Source organism: Narcine bancroftii, chromosome 13 (genome assembly GCF_036971445.1).
Source record: "Narcine bancroftii isolate sNarBan1 chromosome 13, sNarBan1.hap1, whole genome shotgun sequence".
NCBI classification, from domain to species: Eukaryota; Metazoa; Chordata; class Chondrichthyes; order Torpediniformes; family Narcinidae; genus Narcine; species Narcine bancroftii.
In genome coordinates this window covers 75,313,760-75,334,602 of record NC_091481.1, presented here as the reverse complement: position 1 = coordinate 75,334,602, position 20,843 = coordinate 75,313,760, and the positions used below count along the sequence as shown (strand labels likewise).

Here is a 20,843-nt window from a genome sequence, read left to right as displayed (position 1 = left end):
CGCTCCGCCCCTCGTCCCATCTCCTCTCGCATCACCCACCTCTTATTCCCCATCCCCTCCCTCTCTCCATCTCTCACCTCTCCCCAACCCATGTCCTCTCCACTCTGCCCCCTTCGCTCTCTGCTGCCCCATCACCCTACCCCTTCCCGTTTCCCTCTCTCCCACCTTCTCCACCCTCCTCATCAACCCCCTCCTCTTCTGCTCTGCCCCCTTTCCCCTCTGCTCCCCATCACCCTCTGCTCCCCCTTCACCCTCCCTCTTCCCATTTCCCATCTTCTCCACCCTCCTCATCCCCAACCCCTGTCCTCTCTGCTCTGCCCCCTCCCTCTGCTCTCCATCACCCTCCCTTCCCATTTCCCACCTTCTCCATCCTCCTCATCCCCAACCCCTGTCGTCTCTGCTCTGCCCCCTCCCTGTTCTCCATCACCCTCTCCCCATCTCCCTTCTCCCACCTTCTCCACCCACCTCATCCCCAACCCCCATCCTCTCTGCTCTGCCCTCCCTTCTCCCTCTGCTTCCCCATCACCCTCCCTCTCCCCATCTCCCCCTCTCCCACCTTCTCCACCCTCCTCATCCCCAACCCCCATCCTCTCTGCTCTGCCCTCCCTTCTCCCTCTGCTCCCCATCACCCTCCCTTCCCATTTCCCACCTTCTCCATCCTCCTCATCCCCAACCCCTGTCCTCTCTGCCCCTCCCTCTGCTCTCCATCACCCTCCCTTCCCATTTCCACCTTCTCCATCCTCCTCATCCCCAACCCCTGTCGTCTCTGCTCTGCCCCCTCCCTGTTCTCCATCACCCTCTCCCCATCTCCCTTCTCCCACCTTCTCCACCCACCTCATCCCCAACCCCCATCCTCTCTGCTCTGCCCTCCCTTCTCCCTCTGCTTCCCCATCACCCTCCCTCTCCCCATCTCCCCCTCTCCACCTTCTCCACCCTCCTCTTATCCCCAACCCCTGTCCTCTCTGTTCTGCCCTCCCTTCTCCCTCTGCTTTCCCATCACCCTCCCTCTCCCCATCTCCCCTCTCCACCTTCTCCACTCTCATCCCCAACCCCTGTCCTCTTCGCTCTTCCCTCCCTTCTCCCTCTGCTTCCCCCCTACCTTCCCCCCTCCTCCTCCCTCCTCACTGCCCCCCCCATCATCCCTCACAGTACCTAGTGTTCCTAGGTGGTCTCCCCTCCAAGTACTGACCAATCCTGAGCCTGTTTAACTTCCGAGAACAGACAATCACAGATGTATTCAGGCTTCTATTAGAAACAAAGGGTTTTAAGGCCTTGATGTGGGGATGGAGGGGTAAAGAGGTTGAAATGAGGGAGGATATGTGAAGTATTGTGAATGTGGGTGGGGAGGGACTGGACCAGGGAGGACAAAATGGATTCAAGGTGAGTGCAATGAGTCTACTGGGACAATTGGGTTTGTGGATCTTGGGTAGGAGGTAGAGCCGGAAACAGTGAGGTTGGACGCCGTGCTGGGGAGAAACCAGAAGTGATGAGTTCTGAGTTAATGTGGGAGTCAGTGGTCTGATAAGTTTTGGTGGGATCCTGTAGGAGGGGTAAGTAAGAGGAAGCGTGTGTTTGGCTTTGGCCACACAGAGGTCAGTGCGGCAGACCACCCTTGTCTGCAGGTTTGATGAGGCCATAATCCAAGTGCAGGCTTGCCAAGGTGTTGTACAGGTTTAAGCAAAACCCTGGAGTGGGGGGGGGGTGGGGGGGGGAACCCTGTTTCTGGGTTTGTTTGGCCTGACTCAAAATTTAGCGATTAATGTAGTTGCAACACACCTCTCTATTCATCTCTCTCCGAAGTACCACGTGAGGTCCCTGATAATCCTCCCGAGGTATACAGGTGTGCTCGTATTTGTGTTGAAATTTTCTGGCCACTTATTTTCCTGTTCTACAAGTTTATTCATCCTCTGTACATAACCTTTGATTTAAATATCAGCCTGTGAGACGCACCCATCAGCAAGAAGCATTGCAGACACACCTACAGAGGAGTAGAGTTACATCCTCTCCACCGTGTTAACCTTTTCGTGATTGATGAACCATTGGGGGAAGAGGCTGAGAGGTGATATGAGGGGAGCTTTTGAACCCAGGAGGGGTAGGCCCCTGGAACACACAACTGGAAAGAATGGTGGAAGCAGAGACACTGATAACATTTAGATTCCGAGAGCCGTAGATAGGGTGGACGGCCACCACCTTTTCCCCAGGACGGGATTAGCAAACACCAGAGGAAATCCATACAAAGTGAAGGGTGGGAAGGTTAGGGGAGACATCAGGGGTAAGTTTTTTTTTAATGGGACTGCATTGCCAAGGGTGGTGGTGGAGGCTAGAATATTAGAAGCATTTAAGAGACTTTTAGACGGGCACATGGATGGAAGAAAAATAGTAGCTTATGGGATAGGGAGGATTTCGTTTTTTTGTTTGGTAAAGAGGTCAGTACAACATCATGGGCCGAAGGGCCCGTACTGTGCTGTAATGATCTATGTTCTAAGTGTTTAAACAGGACACAGTTAGCGCAACGCTGTTACAGCGCCAGCCATTGGAACTGGGGTTCAAATCCTATGCTGTTTGTAAGGAGCCTGTATGTTTACCCCGTGTCTGCGTGGGTTTCCTCCAGGTGCTCCGGTTTCCTCCCACCCTTCCAAATGTACTGGGGTTGTAGGCTGATATCACCTCAAACCGTGCATCTTGGCGCCTCACAGTTTTGCGGGCAGCAACCTCCTTTGAAGAAGACCGCAGAGCCCACCTCACTGACAAAAGGCAAAGGAGGAAAAACCCAACCCCAACCAACCAATTTTCCCCTGCAGCCGCTGCAACCGTGTCTGCCTGTCCCGCATCGGACTTGTCAGCCACAAACGAGCCTGCAGCTGTCGTGGACTTTTACCCCCTCCATAAATCTTCGTCCGCGAAGCCAAGCCAAAGAAGACAGTGCTGCATGTCTACATTTACAATTGCAGATGATATGAAGGTTGGAGGAATTGTAGATGGTGTTGAAGGCTGTTGTAGTTATGATATAGACAGGATGTGGAATTGGGCAGAAAAATGGCAGATGGAGTTCAATCTGGATAAATGTGAGGTGATGCATTTTGGAAGGACAATCAGGGTTAATGGTCGGTTATTTAGGAGTGTGGGATCCAAATCCATACATCCCTCAAGGTCGCCGCACAGGTTGGTAGGATAGCTGAGAAGGCCTATGGGATGTGGGGCTTCATTAATTGAATTCAGGAGTAGAGAGATCATGTTGCAACTCTACAAATCTCTGATAAGACCACACTTGGGAGTATTGTGTTCACTTTTGATCACCTCATTACAGGAAGGATGTGGAAGCTGTGGAGAGGGGGCAAAGGAGATTCACCAGGATGTTGCCTGAATTGGAAAATGTCAAGGTTAGCAGAGGTGGGACTTTTCTCTTTGGAGTGTAGAAGGATGAGAGGAGCCTTAATAGAGGTCTACAAGATTCCGAGAGGCATAGATAGGGTGGACGGCCAGCGCCTTTTTGTTCCAGGGCAGGATCAGAGGACATCTGTACAAAGTGAAGGGAGGGAAGTTTAGGGGAGACATTGGGTTAAGTTTTTTTTTAATGCAGAGAGTTGTGGGGGCAGGGGTGGTGGTGGTGGAGGCTGGAACATTTGGAGCATTTAAGAGACAGGTACGTGGATGAAAGAAAAATAGGGAGGCTTTAGTATTTATTTTAAGGAATATATGGGTTTGGCTGAAAGGCCTGTACTGGGCTGTATAAGAATGCTCTATGTTCTAAAATGTAAAAAAAAATTGAAACGCCCAGACATGGAAGGCTATACAAACCAAGAGCTGGATGATAGGATGAACCCAGGTGGGTTTCCAGTGGTTAGCATGTAGTGGGTGAGTTGAGCAGGTTCAGCTGGGATAAAGACAGCTGAAATTGTAGCAATGTAATGCCTGCAACTGAATTTCTTCACATGCTTTGAAGTTCTCCCTGGAGCATTGGAATAGGCAGGCAGAATCTTTTCCCCAGGGTAAAAATGTCTCCTTTAAAATGGGAAGGGGAGGGCTGGAATTCAAAGATGATGCAAGGGGCAAGCTATTTTCTAAACGGAGAGAGGCATTGGTGCACTGATGTCATATTGGGTTCAAGTCCCACTCTGGATCCGTCAGGAAAGACAATTAATCCCTGAGAGAACATTGCATTCTGAGAGGCTATTTTTTGGATGAAATCTTTAACTGAAGCCCTGTCTGTTCCCTTGGGGGGTCAAAGATGAGCACCTCATGACAGCGGTACTGCTGCTTGTCACACAGCTCCAGCAAACTAGCTCTAATCCTTACCTCTGGCCTTCTTTCCGAAGTAGCGCTCCCCTTCGTGCCATCCTTGGCCACGAGAGCTCACTCCAGGTGAAGCGGCAGGTCACTAGCATTCCTTCCCTCCTAGTCCACTGCATTTGGTGCTCAACCATGGCACCTCCATATCCCCGCGGGGTCCAAAGATGGGCGAACACTCTGCAGAGCGCAGTGGTCCAGTCCACAAGATCTCAAAGCTTCCAATACCCATTCCCTTGCCGACCCGAGTGTCCATGGTCTTGTGCACTGACAGACTGAGACCCATCTGCAAATTGGAGGAACAACACCTCATTCATCTGCGCACCCTCCAACCGGATGGCATTAACATCGACTAGCACCTAATAGCCTGAATATGCCTGAGGCTGTCTGATCTTAGAACCTAAGCAGGCACAAGAGGGGCGCAAGACAAACTGGCGACTCTTTGCCTTACGGTAGACAAAAGTTAAAGAATCTCATGTATGTCACATTCTAATTATGTGACCTTTACTTCTCCAGATATCTATTAACTCCACCCATCTTCTCCCTATGGAAGAACAAAAGAATCTGGGTAAGTTACATAATTCCCTGAAGGTGATGTCACAGGTAGACAGGGTTGTAAAGAAAGCTTTTGGCATCTTGGCCTTCATAAATCAAGGTATTGAGTATAGGAGTTGGGATGTTAGGGTAAGTTATGTTGAGGCCAAATTTGGAGTATTGTGCACAGTTCTGGTCGTCAGATTACAGGAAGGATACCAGTAAGACTAAAGGGTGCAGAGAAGGTTTACTAGGATGTTGCTGGGTCTTCAGGAGTTGAGTTACAGGGAAAGATTGAACAGGTTAGGACTTTATTCCTTGGAGCATAGAAGAATGAGGGGAGATTTAATAGAGGTTTACAAAATTGTGAGGGGTATAGAGAGTAAATGTGAATAGGCTCTTTGCACTTAGATTAGGAAGGATAAATATGAGACGACATGGCTTGAGGGTGAAAGGGGAACGGTTTAGGGGGAGCATTAGGGGGAACCTTCACTCAGAGTGTGGTGGGAGTGTGGAACAAGCTGCCATCTGATGTGGTGAATGTGGGCTCAATCTGGTGTTTTGAGAATAAATTGGATAGGTACATGGATGGGAGAGGTCTGGAGGGTTAAGGAATGGGAGCAGGTCAGTGGGACTAAGGAGATAATGATCGGCACAGACTAGGCAGGCTGAATGGCCTGTTTTCTGTGATGTTGTTTTCTCTAGTTCTAACTCCTAGTTCAATCTCTCTCTCGCCTCCCTTTTCCCTTGGTCTCCTTTCACAGAGCCAAAACCTCCCCTCTCGTCGAATCCAATGAACACCTTTTGTCTCTGTTGGTCTGGACTCCTCCCCCCTCCCATTTTTCCCCTTTTCTCTCCCTACCCGTTCATTAAGATGCATGCCTACATTCTGCTTTTGCTTACCTTTTGCTCAGGCCCAAAGTGTTGGTAATATACCTTTACCTCCTGTGGTCACTGAATTCCTCCAGCATTTTTGTATGGTTTTACTTTAAACTTCCAGCCCACTCCCACCATGACCTCTCCATGGCCTCCTGCCTCGTTACGAGCTCCATCACAAACGTTTGGACCAGTGCCCCATCTTTTGTTGGGACCCTTCCGAGACAGCTATCGAATTCTCCGGAGAAATAAAATTTGAAATCTTGAATGAGCAAAGAGAGGGTGGAAGGCCAGGAAGCATCTGGTAAAGGGTGTTGGAAAAGGGCCTGGACCCGAAATGTTGACTCATCGATTCGATCCACAGATGCTGCCTGACCTGCTGAGTTCCCCCAGTTTCTCACCGTTCCCTCATCAAATTGTCCAACCTTGGGTCACCCGTTCTCAACTCCCAACGAGGAGGAGGAGGAGGATGAGGAAACCACCGCAGGTGGAGGGGACCTCACTTCCTTGCAGAGTGGAGTGGTCGGGCCCGAGCCTTTCATCAAGATATGAAGAAATAAAAAAGCAGGCAGGCATCTAAATTAAAGACCGGGGAGAGAAAGGGGGAAGAATTGGAAGAGGGAGGAGTCCAGACCCACAGACAGAAGGGTATTAATAAGAGAGAGAGTCAGAAATAGAGGAAAGGATGCTCAAAGGGAGTATCTACCCCTCAGCCATCAACACTCTCCTTAAGTAAAAACACAATGCTGGAGAATCTCAGCAGGTCACACTTGTACTTTATATAACAAAGGTAAAGATTCATAACCAACATTTCAGGCTTCAGTCCTTTCTTTCTTTGTTGTATAATGTACGCTGTTTGACCTGCTGAGTTTCTCCAGTGTTGTGTTTTTACTTTAACCACCGTGTCCGCAGATGCTTGTGATTCACTTCTCCTGGCCCACACTAATTCATTGTTCCTACACTGCGAGAAAGCCCGTCAGTGCCTCTACTTCCTCAGGAATTTGCAGAGGTCCGGTACCTTGGCAAATTTCCACAGAGGTGCAGTGGAAAGTCTGCTGACCGGCTGCGTCACAGTCTGGCATGGGGGTGGGGGAACACCAATACCCCTGAACGTAAAGCCCTGAAAAAAAGGTAGTGGAAACAGCCCAGGACATCGCAGGCAAAACCCTCCCCACCATCTACAGGGGAACGCTGCCATCGGAGAGCAGCGGCGATCATCAAGGATCTACCCCACCCAGCACACGCTCTGTTCTCGCTGCTGCCATCAGGAAAGAGGTACTGGTGCCACAAGACTCGCACCCATCAGGTTCAGGAACAGCGGCTTCCCCTCCACCATCAGACTCCTCAACGACAAACTCAATCAAGGACTCGTTTATGGAGTCTTACTTTTGCACTTCATTGATTTTTTATTCTCTCTGTGTTGCACAGTCGATCTGTTTAGGTTTTTTAATTTGTTTACATGTACATTGAGAACAGGATTTTTTTTAATTGCACTGCGGGATAAAGAATCTTGGGGTTGTACATGATGCCATGTCTATACTCTGAGAATAAATCTGCGTTTGCCTTGCTGCCTTGCGTGGCTGTAGGAATGTAAGCCTGGTCATGTAAGAAGCCTTCTCACTATGACAATAATGGCGGATAAAGGCTCCATTCCTCGTCGTGAAACCTCTATTGGTGTTTGAGGCGACAGACAACGCCAGCATCCTCGTCGTGTGAGCAGTTGTGTTCTCCGATGGGTGAGTGCTTGCAGAGCAGGAGGCTATTCTCTGTGCCCTGGCACCGCACGTCGTCCAGCAGGATGCGCAGGGCGGTGCTGCCGCCAAACTCCGACTTGCGGGCGGTCCTGATCGCGGCGGGGTAGCCCAGCTGCCGGCACACCACCGCCGCTGCCCTGGAGTCCCACGAGTCGTCGCACACTGTCCCCCACTCGCCGGCCACTCGTACCTCCACCCTTCCCCGGCCGGCAGCCCGGCCCGCCCCTGCCAGCCTCACCGCCCCGCGCCGCCGCTTCAGCCGCTTCCTCTTCAGCGCCCGCCTCGCCGAGCCTTTCCTCCTTCCCCCACCTGAGCGACCCCCACCCGGCTTAGCTGGACGGGGGGAAGTGGTGGTGCGCTGCTCCCTCTGCCTTGGGGCTACTGTTGCCTGCGGTGGCTGCCTGGGGATCTGAATGGCAGCTCGCGTGGGGCTGGCTGTGGTTGCTCTTGGAGGGGCCAGAGTGGTGGTTGTGGATTCGCCAATGAGTTCTGGAGAGATAGACACAGTGGAGACAGTCAATTCTGTCACCCTCAGAACCCCCAACCAATCTCCAAACCCCACAGCTGGCAGCACTGGACCCTAAACCCCATCTTCAAACCAGACCCAAGGGAATGACCACTTCCTCTCTAACCAAGACTTGGGGATATCGTCACCCCCTCTCTAACCCAAACCCAAGGATATCATCACCCTCCCCCAACCCAGACCCAAGGAAACACAGGATACTGTCACTCCCTCTCCACCCAAGTATCCCAGGATGCACTGCACCTGGAATTATGTCCAATACTGTATACCCTCTCTAACCACACATCACAGCTAACACTAACCCCCCCCCCCAGCCCTCACTAGCCCAACATCGTGGATTAACACCCTCTCCCACCCTGTGTGATGGATACCTGTGAACACAATAAGCTCCCTCCAATCTAGTTTAACATTATCAGACATCGTAGCCCGCTCTCGAACCCAGAGGAATTTTAGCACTGTACATTTTAACACCTTCTCAATCCCGGAGACACAGATGTCACCAGGATAACTCCCTCTCTAGTCCGGATCCCGTGTGACCATCTTGCCCCTCACCAGCGCCACCACCCACCTCATCTGATGCCCCCATACTCCCAGATGACAATAGGTTAGCGGCAATCATTCGACAAGAACAGAAGAGCGTCAGTAACCTGGCTGATTCAGTGAGAGATACCACACGGCAGCAAAGAATGAAATGCAAAGCGGGTGAGGATGTACCATGCCACGTACCCTGTGCCCAGCGCACTGTGCATGCTCCATCCTTGCCTTGAGCGTGGATGGAAGCTGGGTACAAGCAGCTTATTGAATGAAGTAGAAGAAAAATTACCATCTCAAGTTCCATATAAACACAGAGACAAGTGGAGACTCACTTTCTTTCGGGCGAAAACGAAGCAACTTCCCCTTCACGGTCACAGGCGCAGGTTTAAAGTGACATCTCCCCGGCGGTGCACGGCTAAAGGAGAAAGAGCCACCCCACCATGGGGTGGTGGAGGGGTTGGTCAGGGTTCATGGGTTCAAAAATAGATCTAGGATTGAGCACAGAGTGAGAAAACAGGCCCTTTGGCCCAATGTGCCCGCGATGACCACAAAGTCCTACCTGCCTGCATGTGGCCCACATCCCTGCATGCTTGACCAAACATGGCAATAGTACCTGCCTCAACTACCTCCTGTGGATGCTGCAAGACCGGCCGAGTTCCTCCAGCATTTCTGTGTTTTTACTATAATCACAGCATCTGCAGACTTGCGTGTTTCCTCAATTATCTCCTCGGGTGGCTTGTTTTGTTCATCCAACCAGCTTCTGTGTTTTTTTAAAAAAAAAGGTACCCTCGGGTTCCTGTTAAATCTCTCCCCCTTCACCTTAAATCTACAGTTCTCAATTTCCTCCACTCTAGACAAAACACTCTATGCATTCACCTGAACTATTCCTCGACCAGCTGATGAAGGCCTCAGGCCCTTGGACAGGTGTGTCCTGAACTAGGGGTTACAGCCTCAGAATAAGAGGTTGGTTGTTCAGGACAGGTCGGACATACACAGTAAATGGTCGGGCACTGAGGAGTGTGGAGGGGCAGAGAGATCTGGGAATACAGATACATTGTTCCACGAAGGTGGTGTCGCAGGTGGACAGGGTTGTAAAGAAAGCTTTTGGCATCTTAGCCTTTATAAATCAAAGTATTGAGTATAGGAGTTGGGATGTTATGTTGAAACGGTTTAAAATATTAGTGAGGCCACATTTGGAATGTTGTGTGGATTTCTGGGCACCTAACTATGGGAAAGATATCAATAAGATTGAAAGGGTGCAGAGAAGATTTACTAGGATTTTGCTACGTCTTCAGGAACTGTAACAGGGGAAGATTAAACAGGTTAGGACTTTATTCCTTGGAGCGAAGAAGAATGAGGGGAGATTTGATGGAGATTACAAGATTATGAGGGGTACAGACAGAGTGAATGCAAATAGGCTTTTTCCACGTACATTGGGGGAGATAAATATGAGAGGTCATAATTTTACTGAAGGGGGAAAGGTTTAGGGGAAAGTTCTTCACTCAGAGAGTGGGGGGAGTGTGGAACGAGCTGGCATCTGATGTGAATGCGGGCTCGATCGTTTATTTTAAGAATAAATTGGATAGGTACATGGATGGGAGAGGCCTGGAGAGTTATGGAATGGGAGCCGGTCGAATGAAATGATGGGACGAGCGAATGGCCTGTTTTCTGTGCTGCAGTGCTCTATGGTTCTATGGACAGATACAAAAATATTTTTTTCTCAATCTAAGGATGGTGAATTTTCAGAATTCACAATGCAGGAGGGCTGCAGAGTCCCCGTGTATTCAAGCCAGACATCGACAGATTTTGGGGCATTTGGCACTCCCTCTTAATAACATGGAAGAGCTTGGTCATATGGTTCAAGTTGCTCTTGGTACTACTGTATGTGGCACAACATCTCTGCCCTGGCGGTCATTAGAGCAGCCTTCCAGTTCATATGGGGATCCAAGATGGAGAGAGTCCGAAGGTTTGCCAAGTACAAGTCACCAGATAACAGGGGCAAGGACGTACCCAATGTGGGCCTTATCCTGATGACCACCTTCGTGTGTGGCTGTGCGCAGAACCAAAGTGTGAGGGCACCAAGTGCTGCTACATGCTGAGGTTCAACCTGTCCCAGGTGTTTCGAAGGACAGGCCTGGCCCCATTGTCACACAATGTCCCAGTCAGCTGGACTTTGCCATACCTTTGTGGAAAAGTTTTGCCAGACCAACACCTTTGATCACCAGGCAGTGGTCATCACCAATGACCTGCAGATACTGAGAGACGAGGACGTTATGGACACAATGGGGTTCCCTGAGCAGATGGTCCAGGTCATCTGTCAGAAGGCCTCATCGCCAGGGCTGGTGAACAAGCACCAGGACCTCACCTGGCTGGTGGTGAGAAGAGCCCTCCCAGACAGATCCTTCCTGCACACCTCGCACATTGTCCCCGTGATGTCTGCGGTGGAGAGGAGACAGTCGCCCACCTCTTTGCTGAAAGCAGATTCACTCAGAAGGATGTGAGGGTCCTTGTCACAGTTCGTTCCCAGCAGCGGCTGGGCTGATCTATGGGCTGTTCCTGGAGGTGCACAGTCTGACATCCAGAACTGGTGGAGGACCATCAACTCGGTGATAGGCGCTACTTTGATCTGCCCAAAACCTGGCGGTCTTCCAGCACATGAACATGTGGGTGAGGGAATGATGCCGACTGGCACATTCCAGGCTGCAGGGGTATGTGCTGAGGGATGCAATGAAAGTCGGTGCAAGCCAACATGAAGGAACTGTTGGAAGGACCACAGTCTAGAGCCCTCCTGTTACCCGGCACTGAGGGGCTGAGACCAAGGGGAAGTCCCTCAACCAATAGAGGGGGTTGGGGGGGGGAAGCAACAAGTTGCCACAGAGGAGCTAACAGTGTAGAGAGTTGGAAATGTATGAATGTGAAACTAAAGGTGAGAAGAGACTTTGAAAGGTTTTCCTTTTGTAAATAATTTATTGTGAATAATGCTTGGGGAATGCACGAAGGTGAAGCTGAGGTAAAAGATCGACTATGTTACACTTAATGGTGGGACAGTCTACAACGGCCAACTCCTTTTAATGTTAAATTTTAAATGTGGTCATACAGCGCGGTAACAGGCCCTTTTGGCCCACAAGCCCAATTGACTGTACGTTTTGAACAGTGGGAGAACACCCTAGGAAAACCTATGCAGACACAGGGACAGCACGGAATTTGATCCCCGGTCACTGGCGCTGTCACAGCGTTGCGCTAACCGCTGCGCCGACTGGCTGCCCAGTGAAGTTGGTGAATTCACGATCCTTTCCTGCGATGAGCTGGGGGGATCTGGGTGCAGGAAGTGGCTATCTAAATTAATCTGAACGTGCGGAATCGCCTGAAATTATTTGTGTGAGTTACCCGTTTAAATCGGGCATCACTACGTGAAGAGAAGCTCCTGGATTCAACGGTGTCATTTAAGCTGCAACCTCTCAGACTGCCAGCAGGGGGTGGCTTTGGGCAGTTCCTGGCTTTGGTGAGCTCTGTCCACTGTGACAGCCATCACTCCCAATGGCCAACCCCATCATTTCCCCACCTTGTTACCACCCTGACGTGTTTGTCAATGGCATTGTGCACTGCCAGGTTGGGGCTTCTCATAAATTGGTGGAAAACCTCGTATTCCCTCTTGGTTGTCTCCCACCAGTTGGCATATCCACCTCCAATTTCTGTTAACCCCCTGCCCAGGTCTCTCGTTTCCACCCCCCCCCCCCCCACCACTCCTCTGACTCCCTTCCTCCAGCTCCTCAGCCCCTTCCTTCTCCTATCAGTGAGCATCTTTCTCTGCCCTCTCACCTGGATTCCCCATCGAAAGGCCTGTTTCTGTGTTGTAGTATCTCACAAAGGCTATGACAATGAAGCAGAAATAGGCCATTCAGCCTATCGAGTCTGTCCCGCCATTAAATCATGAGCTCTGATCCATTTCCCCACTGTGCCCCACTACCCAGCCTTCTCCCCTTAATCTTTGATGCCCTGGCTAAACAAAAACCGATCAATCTCTGCCTTACATACACCCAATGACCCGGCCTCCACAACCACCTGTGGCAACAGCTTCCACAGATTCACCTCCCTCTGGCTGAAGAAATTCTTCCCCATCTCTGTTCTAAGTGGACGTCCTTCAATACTGGAGTTGTGCCCTCTTGTCCTAGACTCTCCCACCGTGGGAAACAACCTTCCTCCACGCCTTTCAACATATGAAATGTTTCAATGAGATCCCCCTCATTCTCTTAAATTCCAGCGAATACAGGCCAAGAGCCGTCAAACGCTCCTCGTATGATAACCCTTTCATTCCCAGAATCATCCCAGTGAACCTCCTCTGAACCCTCTCCAACCTCAGCACATCCTTTCTTAAATGAGGGGCCCAAAACTGCTCACAATACCCCAAGTGAGGTCTCCCCAGGGCCTTATAAAACCTCAATATCACATCCCTGCTTTGTATTCCATTCCTCTTGAACTGAACGCCAGCATAGCATTTGCCTTCTTCACCACCAACTCAACCTGCAAGTTTACCTTCAGGGTATTCTGCACGAGGACTCCCAGGCAATGTTCCCTCTAATGTTTGTACAAAAATCTTATGTTGTGCAAATTTTTTTCCCCACGTGACAAAAGTCTGTGCGCACTGAGTGCTTGTGCAAATGTTAACTTGAAATCCCTCATGGCTAATAAAACTGTATTGGCATGTTTTAATATAATCCAAGTCTGATTAACTACTTGTTATCTGACAAATTAACTAGTTAACAGAAGCAGTTAGCGAAGAGAATAGTTTCAATAAGTATAATTATTAATTGCTATATTATTTTAGGTAACTGACCTTTTGTGCGCCCATTAATTTCCTTTGGGCGCTGGTTGGAAAATGTGTGTACGTGCGCACAGCGTAGAGGGAACCGTGCTCCCAGGTCCCTTCGCATCTGAGTATTTTCAATTTTCTCTCCCCATTAAAGAAATAGTCGGCCCGTTTATTTTTTTTCTACCCAAAGTGGGTGGCCGTCCACTTTCTGACACTATTTCATTTGCCACCTCTCTGCCCTTTCCCCTAATCTGTCCATGTCCTTTTGCAGCCTCCGTGTTTCCTCAACACAACCTGTTCCTCCACTGACATTCGTATCATCTGCCAACTTTGGCCACAAAGCCATTCGTTCCATAATCCAAGTACCCAAAATCGGATTCGGCAAAATCCTCATTTATCTGAAATTTTTTCGGAGCCAAACTGATCTAACAGGTTAAAAAAAAATTAACTCGACATGAAATTAGAACAAGGATTGTCCTCATTTCAGGTAACTCTCTCTCTCTCTCTCGTTCCATTTCTTCTTTACTTTCCCCTATTGCTTTTTCTCTCCAACTCTCCCTCTCAAACTGGTTTCTGCTGTTTCCAAGCTCCAAGCAGTTGGAAGAATCCCTTGTCCTGGGGTCATCAAGGAGAGTGACCTCCCGGGCAGTGGCAGGTCCTCAGGCTCAGTGGCTTTCTCTTCCTCCTCTTCCCTTCCCTCCCTCCCTCCCCATCCCTTCCCTCCCACTCCTCCCCTCCCCTTCCCTCCCTCTCCTTTTCCTCATCCCTTCCCTCCCTCCCTCCTCCCTCTCCTCCCCCCCTCCCTCCCTCTCTCCTCAGCACAGTGGAGCTCCCCAATGCCAACCCCAAACCCCCCTCCTCGTCCTGCTACCCGCACCGGCACAGCGGACTCCCCGGTGAGCATGTGCGGTAGGAGCAGGGGAGGATTCGGAGTCAGGAACTCCGGCGTTGGGAGCTCCAGTGACTGGGGAGACAGGAGCCCGCCGACTGGCCAGTGAGTGTTTAATGGTTTAAAAGCCTTCCCTTGTTGTTTGTTGTTTAAACACTGATACAAGTGATTTCCTGTTGCTGCTTTGTAATGGTAACTTACCGGGAGGGGTCGACTAGTTTGTACACCGTCCCTGCTGGCATGTAAGCGCTGGGGTTTCCACTCGACATGAAGTAAAGTTCACCTGTGGGGAGCAGAGTGTCGGCGTCAACTTTCGCTGCACGTCATGGACAGATTACCTGGAGGTGGGTGGTGGGAGGCCTAGGGTTGGACAGAGTAGAAACAGCCCCTTCAGCCTGAATCCTGATCAAGGGCTCAGGCCCAGAACGTTGGTGGCCTCTCATCCGATGGACGCAGCCTGCCTGTGTGCCATCTCTGGCCCACCACCTCTCTCAATCAGACCGGGATTCTTGGGATCAGTGCCTCATCAGTGTTAACCAATCAGACCATAAGACATAGGAGCAGAAATAGGCTATTCAGCCCATCGAGTCTGCCCTGCCATTTCTTCATTGTTATATAGTCAGGATAATGTGAACTACTTTGTATCTGTGTAAGAATACACCCTTCTCACTGTAATAACTGTAGTGCACCACTGTGGGGCATATGTATATTTATCTGTGACTGTGTGAACAGTGTCCTGTGATGGTGGAAGGCATCAGTAAGTAAATTCTCTTCTGTTATTTGAATCTTGCATCTCTAAGTTATTTAATGAAGCCTCCCAAGTAACATAGAGACAACATTCATCTACTGATCTATTTTCTCATTCAGTCCCACTGCTTGGCCTTCTCCCCATAACTATGATATCCTGGCTACTTAAGTACACCCAACGACCCGGCCTCCACATCCGGCTGTGGCAATGAATTCCACAGATTCACCACCCTCTGGCCAGTGGTTGGGAAATGGGGCAGTGTCATAATTTCCCCGGCCATAGTGTCCTCTGAAATCAAAAATAGCAATTGTGGGAAACACTCGGGCCGGGCAGCGTGTGTGGAGAGAGAACAGAGTTCCTCTTCCTCTCAATGTCCTTGCTTCAGCATTTTGTTAATGCTGGTTTTCCATCATCTGCGGTTCTCACCACTCGGACAGTTCGGGGGATGCATTAAAGTGATCACAAAATGGATGCAAGCAAACATGGCAATAAGATTTAGCAGGTCAGGCACATAAAGAATAGTCAATGCTTCAGGCCAGAACCCTTCACACCACGGTTAGCAAAGCTGTTAGCGCAATGCTGTTACAGGACCAGTAATCCAGGGTTCAAAACCGGCGCTGTCTGTAAGAAGTTTGCATGTTCTTCCCATGTCTGTGTGGGTTTCCTCCAGCGGCTCCAGTTTCCTCCCACCGTTCAAAACATAGGGGGCTTGTAGGCTAATTGGGTGGCATGACTTGTGGGCCAGAGGGGCCTGTCACTGTGCTGTAGGTCTAAATTTAAAGAGCGACAGCTAGTCTAACAGTTAATGCAATGCCATTACAGCGTCAACAACCTGGGTTCAAATCCCATGCTGTCTGTAAGGATTTTGCACGCTCTCACCGTGTCTGTGTGGGATTCCTCCGGGTGTTCCGGTTTCCTCCCACCCTTCAAAACGCAGTGAGGTGTAGGTCAGTTGGGGGGGTGGAATTGGGTGGCACGGGCTCATGAGTTGGAAGGGCCTGTTACCACGCTGGACGTCTAAATCGAACAGGAGGCTTCTTGTAGCCACGTTGGGGGTGGGGGGGGGAGGGTTCGCTGGGGGCTACTTGAGGGGTAGTGAGGAAGGTTACCTGCCTCGTCCTCAGCAAATGAGATGATGTACTGATAGTAGTTATCGATGAGCTTGGGGAAGTTGCAGACCTGCCCACGGCCCATGCAGATCTCGCTATAGTGCCACTGCCCGGAGGCTGCATCTTCCTTCAGAGACATCAGGCGCCTGGAACACAGTTTTCAGGTTGCAGGTCTTTAGAGCTGCACGGTTGACGTCGCAGTCAGCGCAACAGCGTTACGGGACCAGCAGCCCAGGGTGCGAATGCCCCACTGGCTGTAAGGAGTTTACACATTCTCCCCGTGTCTGTGTGGTTTTCTCCGGGGACTCCAGCTTTCTCCCACCCTTCAAAAACATATGGTCAATTAGGTGTAATTGGGCAACACGGGCTTGTGTGGGCTGAAATGGCCCGTTACCATGCTGCATGTCTAAATTTAAAATTTAATCTATTGTCAGAGTACATCCAAATCATCATATACAGACCTGAGAATATTTTTTCCTGCAGGCCAGGCAAAATAACCACTTGTTGGTAATGCAAAAAAAAACTGGACACAATGTACACGTGTAAACAAATAAGGAAATGACAAAAATGACTTCAATGCAGAGAGAGAGAAAAACAAATCAATAAAGTGCACAAGTAAGTGTCCATAAATGAGTCCCTGATTAAGTTTGTCGTTGAGGAGTCTGATGGTGGAGGGGGAGCGGCTGTTCCTGAACCTGCTGGTGCAAGTCTTGTGGCACCGAGACCTCTTTCCTGATGGCAGCAGCGAGAACAGAGCGTGTGCTGGGTGGGGTGGGTCCTAGATGATTGCTGCTGCCCTCCGACAGCAGCGTTCCCTGTAGATGTTCTCAAATGGTGGGGAGGGTTGTAATGGCCTGTAATGGCTTGGGCTGTGTCCACTACCTTTTCAGGGATTTATGTTCAGGGGTACTGGTATTCCCGTACCAGACCGTGATGCAGCTGGTCAGCGCACTTTTCACCGCACCTCTGATGACATTTGCCAGGGTTTCTGATGCCATACCAAACCTCCACAAACTCCTGAGGATGTAGAGCCTCTGACGTGCTTTCTTCACGATGCCATTAGTGTATTGGGTCTATGAAAGATCCTCCGATATAGTGATGAGATAGCAAAGTTCTACCTTGGATTATATTGGACAACTAACCGTAGTCCAATTTAGAGAGGGTGTAATACACAACAAAACGTGATTAGAGATTCATACCATTCTGACACAACCTGATTCACAGAGGGTGTTATACACTCACCACAAGATCTATCTCTGCTCACTATATGTCATAGGTTGAGAAAACCGCTGTGATAATGGAATCCATATTTTACTTTGTATATTCTTTTCGACATGGAAAGGGATTTGTGTCCCATTATCTCCATTGAGCCCATTTCAGTAATGCTGGTTGACAGAGTAATTTTCCCTGGCACCTCTTCTCCCCACATTCCTATAAACTCCCTCCCCCTCCTACAATCTATGACTCCCTACATTAGAAGCAATTTTATTTTAGTCACCCACCTCCTCATCTTTGGGATGTGGGAGGAGGCTCACATTTTCCCAGGGAGAATGTGCAAACTCTACACCGACAGCGGCAGCGGTCAGGATTGAACCATGGTCCCTGGAACCATGAGGAAGCAGTTCTATGACAATGCTAATAGGGGCAGAGACCCTCGCAGCATTTGTCGAGCAGGATCCATGGGATGAGGAACTGGGCTTAACTCGTGTTGCATTTAGGGCTAATATGGAGAATTAGGGCCCAATGGCCTCCTCCTGTAATAGAGAGCTTTGCCTGTGTAGCCTTGCCGCATGGATTTCTCCACAAGCTGACAAACAGACAGGAAGATACCTCAATGAAAGGTTCATGCCTGAATCTTTGGTGATGCATTTTTATCTTTGCTGTATAAAGTACCCAGTTTGATCTGCTGAGTTTCTCCAGCACAGTGTTTTTACTGATCCTGTAGGTGTCTGACTGATCCTGGGCCATGCGATCCCATCCTGAGGTGCCCCCTGTGCTGAGCAGATCCCCTGAAAGAACCTACCCACTCATGAAGTCTCCGAAGATGTAGAGCCCATTAAGGTTGGGCATCTCACAGCCTCTGTAGACATAGCCACCCGTCACTGATTTGCCCAGTTTATGTGGATAGGCAAATATCGGCAGGATGTCATCTGGAAGATAAATCACAGGAAGGAAGAACGATGAGGAGAGGGGTGTCATAACAGGTTCAGCATCCCCACCCTGAAAATGATGCCAAGGAAGGGGAGCGGGAGGAAGAGAGTGGGAAGGAGGGAGAGAACGGGGAGACAGAGAGAACAGGGGAGGGAGAGAATGGGAGAGAGAAGATGGGGAGGCAGCAGGAGGGAGAGAGGGGGAGTAAACGGAATGGAGTGCGCGGGAGGAAGAGAGTGGGAAGGAGAGAGGGAGAGAGAGAATGGGGAGACAGAGAGAACAGGGGAGGGAGAGAATGGGAGAGAGAAGATGGGGAGGCAGCAGGAGGGAGAGAGGGGGAGTAAACGGAATGGAGTGCGCGGGAGGAAGAGAGTGGGAAGGAGAGAGGGAGAGAGAGAACGGGGAGACAGAGAGAACAGGGGAGGGAGAGAATGGGAGAGAGAAGATGGGGAGGCAGCAGGAGGGAGAGAGGGGGAGTAAACGGAATGGAGTGCGCGGGAGGAAGAGAGTGGGAAGGAGAGAGGGAGAGAGAGAACGGGGAGACAGAGAGAACAGGGGTGGGAGAGAATGGGAGAGAGAAGATGGGGAGGCAGCAGGAGGGAGAGAGGGGGAGTAAACGGAATGGAGTGCGCGGGAGGAAGAGAATATGAGGGAGAGTGGGAGGGAAGGGGGGAGAGAATGGGGGAGACAGCAGGAGGGAGGGAGAGGAAGGGAGAAATAGAAGGGAGAGAATGGGGAGAGAGGGAGAGAGAGAATGGGAGGAGAAAGCAGGGAGAGGGTATTTCGACATTGAGGCATACAGCACAGTAACAGGCCCTTTCGGTTCATGAGCCCGTGCTGCCCAATTACACCCAATTAACCTACAAACCCTGTACGTTTTGAAGGGTGGGAGGAAACCGGAGCCCCTGGAGGAAACCCACGCAGTCTCGGGGAGAATGTACAAATTCCTTACAGATAGTGTGGGATTCGAACCCCAGCCCTGATCGCTGGCGCTGTAACAGTGCTAACTGCTACGCTGTGCGTGTATGTTGCCAATAGATATTTATACACGTCACTAGTGCCACCGTGAAACTGACTCGCCTGACAACCATGCCAACTATAAGTAAAAGCAATTATCAGACTTTTCTGTAATTTTGCGATGTGCTCAGGCAATTGGTTGACACACCACGCCAATATTCCCTTAGCTTCCCCCTGTCTCTCACTCATTGGCTGAGGGTGTTGTCAGTTCCGATCTACATCTGACTAAGTGGATGACACGGCAAGGAAAGGGGTGACTCACTGAGAGAGGAGTTGGTGCACAGTTTCTTGTCGTAGCAGGAGAAGCCTTCCTTGGCCCGCCAGCCATAGTTGCCTCCCTTGTGGATGATGTCCACCTCCTCGAACTTGTTCTGGCCCACATCACCACAGAACAGCCGCCCCTTCCCGGCCCGAGTGACCGGATCCCCCCGATCCACTGAGCAACGCCACATGTTGCGCGCACCGTAGGCGTAGACCTCGGGCCTCGCTCCCCACTCCCTCACGAAAGGATTGTCTGGGGGGATGCGATACGGGGGCCCGTTATCATTGTAATTCACGTCGATTCTCAGCACCTTGCCCAGTAGTGATGACCTGTGGCGGGGGGAGAGAGGGAGAGAGTGAGAGAGGGCGGGGTGGGGGTGGCAGGGCAGGGTTGGGGGGGGGGTGACAAGAGGCCTGTGAGGGGCACGCTCCTTGCTGTGGCAATCGCCGGGTCTCTGCCATTGGTCAGTGTTGCCTGGGCAACCCTGTGGCTTAAGCATCCATGGGTGCTCCAGGTGGTCTATTCTACTGATGTCTCAATGGTTGGCTCAGATCACATAGTTGTTTGAACGAGCCTCTCAAACCCTGCTCTCCCATTCAACTGCACCATAGCTTCTCTTCTGCTCGCTCCCCATAGTCAAAGCACAGAATGCTGGAGGCACTCGGCAGGTTCCACTCCAGTTCCCCGTAGCTCTCAGTTCCCTGATCTTTATGCATCTTTATCTGAAATATTTCTAACGACCTGGCTCCCCCCCCACTATTAAACGTTGGAGCAGAATTTGGCCCTTTGAGTCAGCTCCTCCTTTTGAATCATAGCTTGAGTAATTTTCCTCTCAGCCACCTTGAGGGGCAGAGAATTCCAGAGATTTATTACCCTGTTACCCAAACTATTACCAAAACCAAGGACCGCAGGACCCTTCAGAGGATAGTGAAGTCAGCGGGAAAGATGAAGAACATTTACAGCAATTGATACAGGTGAAAGGAAAGACTCCACACATGTAAACTATTCTCCCTTTTGCCATCTGGTGGGAGGTACCGTAGCGCTCAGGCCCTTACACCCAGATTGGGCAACAGTTTTTCCCCCCCAGGCCATCAGATTCTTGAATTCCCAGAACGTTTGTGGATAGGGTTCCGTGGACTTTTACAGTATATGTCTTAATATTTTAAATTTCAATGAGTTTAACTTCTATTCTAACATATTTATGCTCCGTGGTCCTAGAGAAATGCTATCTCGTCTATACCGTGTGAGCACGATATGAATGATAAATAAAGGTGATTTGACGCGTTAATTGTTGACTTCAGGAAGGGAAAGCAAGAGGTGTACAAACCAGAGATCGATGGGGACTCAGA

The 20,843-nt window shown here is 50.3% G+C and overlaps 2 protein-coding genes across 4 annotated transcripts in view; one reads left to right on the top strand and one right to left on the bottom strand.

Annotated features, from left to right (window-relative positions):
* Positions 1-7,079: 7,079 nt before the first annotated feature.
* LOC138749054 (HHIP-like protein 1) overlaps positions 7,080-20,843 on the bottom strand; it is a 34,711-nt gene continuing 20,947 nt past the window's right edge. For 2 of the 3 annotated variants that reach the window (XM_069910111.1, XM_069910112.1), the window contains exons 4-9: positions 19,495-19,823; positions 18,088-18,214; positions 16,065-16,210; positions 14,409-14,490; positions 8,841-8,923; positions 7,080-7,940 (exon numbers count right to left, since the gene is read on the bottom strand). In XM_069910111.1, coding sequence (XP_069766212.1) covers positions 7,366-7,940; positions 8,841-8,923; positions 14,409-14,490; positions 16,065-16,210; positions 18,088-18,214; positions 19,495-19,823 — 1,342 coding nt within the window. In that variant the 3' untranslated portion in view covers positions 7,080-7,365. The remainder of the gene's footprint in view (positions 7,941-8,840; positions 8,924-14,408; positions 14,491-16,064; positions 16,211-18,087; positions 18,215-19,494; positions 19,824-20,843) is intronic. The other variant, XM_069910113.1, reaches the window with a different exon arrangement.
* The window catches only part of tunar (TCL1 upstream neural differentiation-associated RNA), a 49,696-nt gene continuing 43,081 nt past the window's right edge, over positions 14,229-20,843 (top strand). Inside the window, exon 1 of the mRNA XM_069910114.1 lies at positions 14,229-14,312. The gene's annotated coding sequence lies outside the window, so the exon portion shown is untranslated. The remainder of the gene's footprint in view (positions 14,313-20,843) is intronic.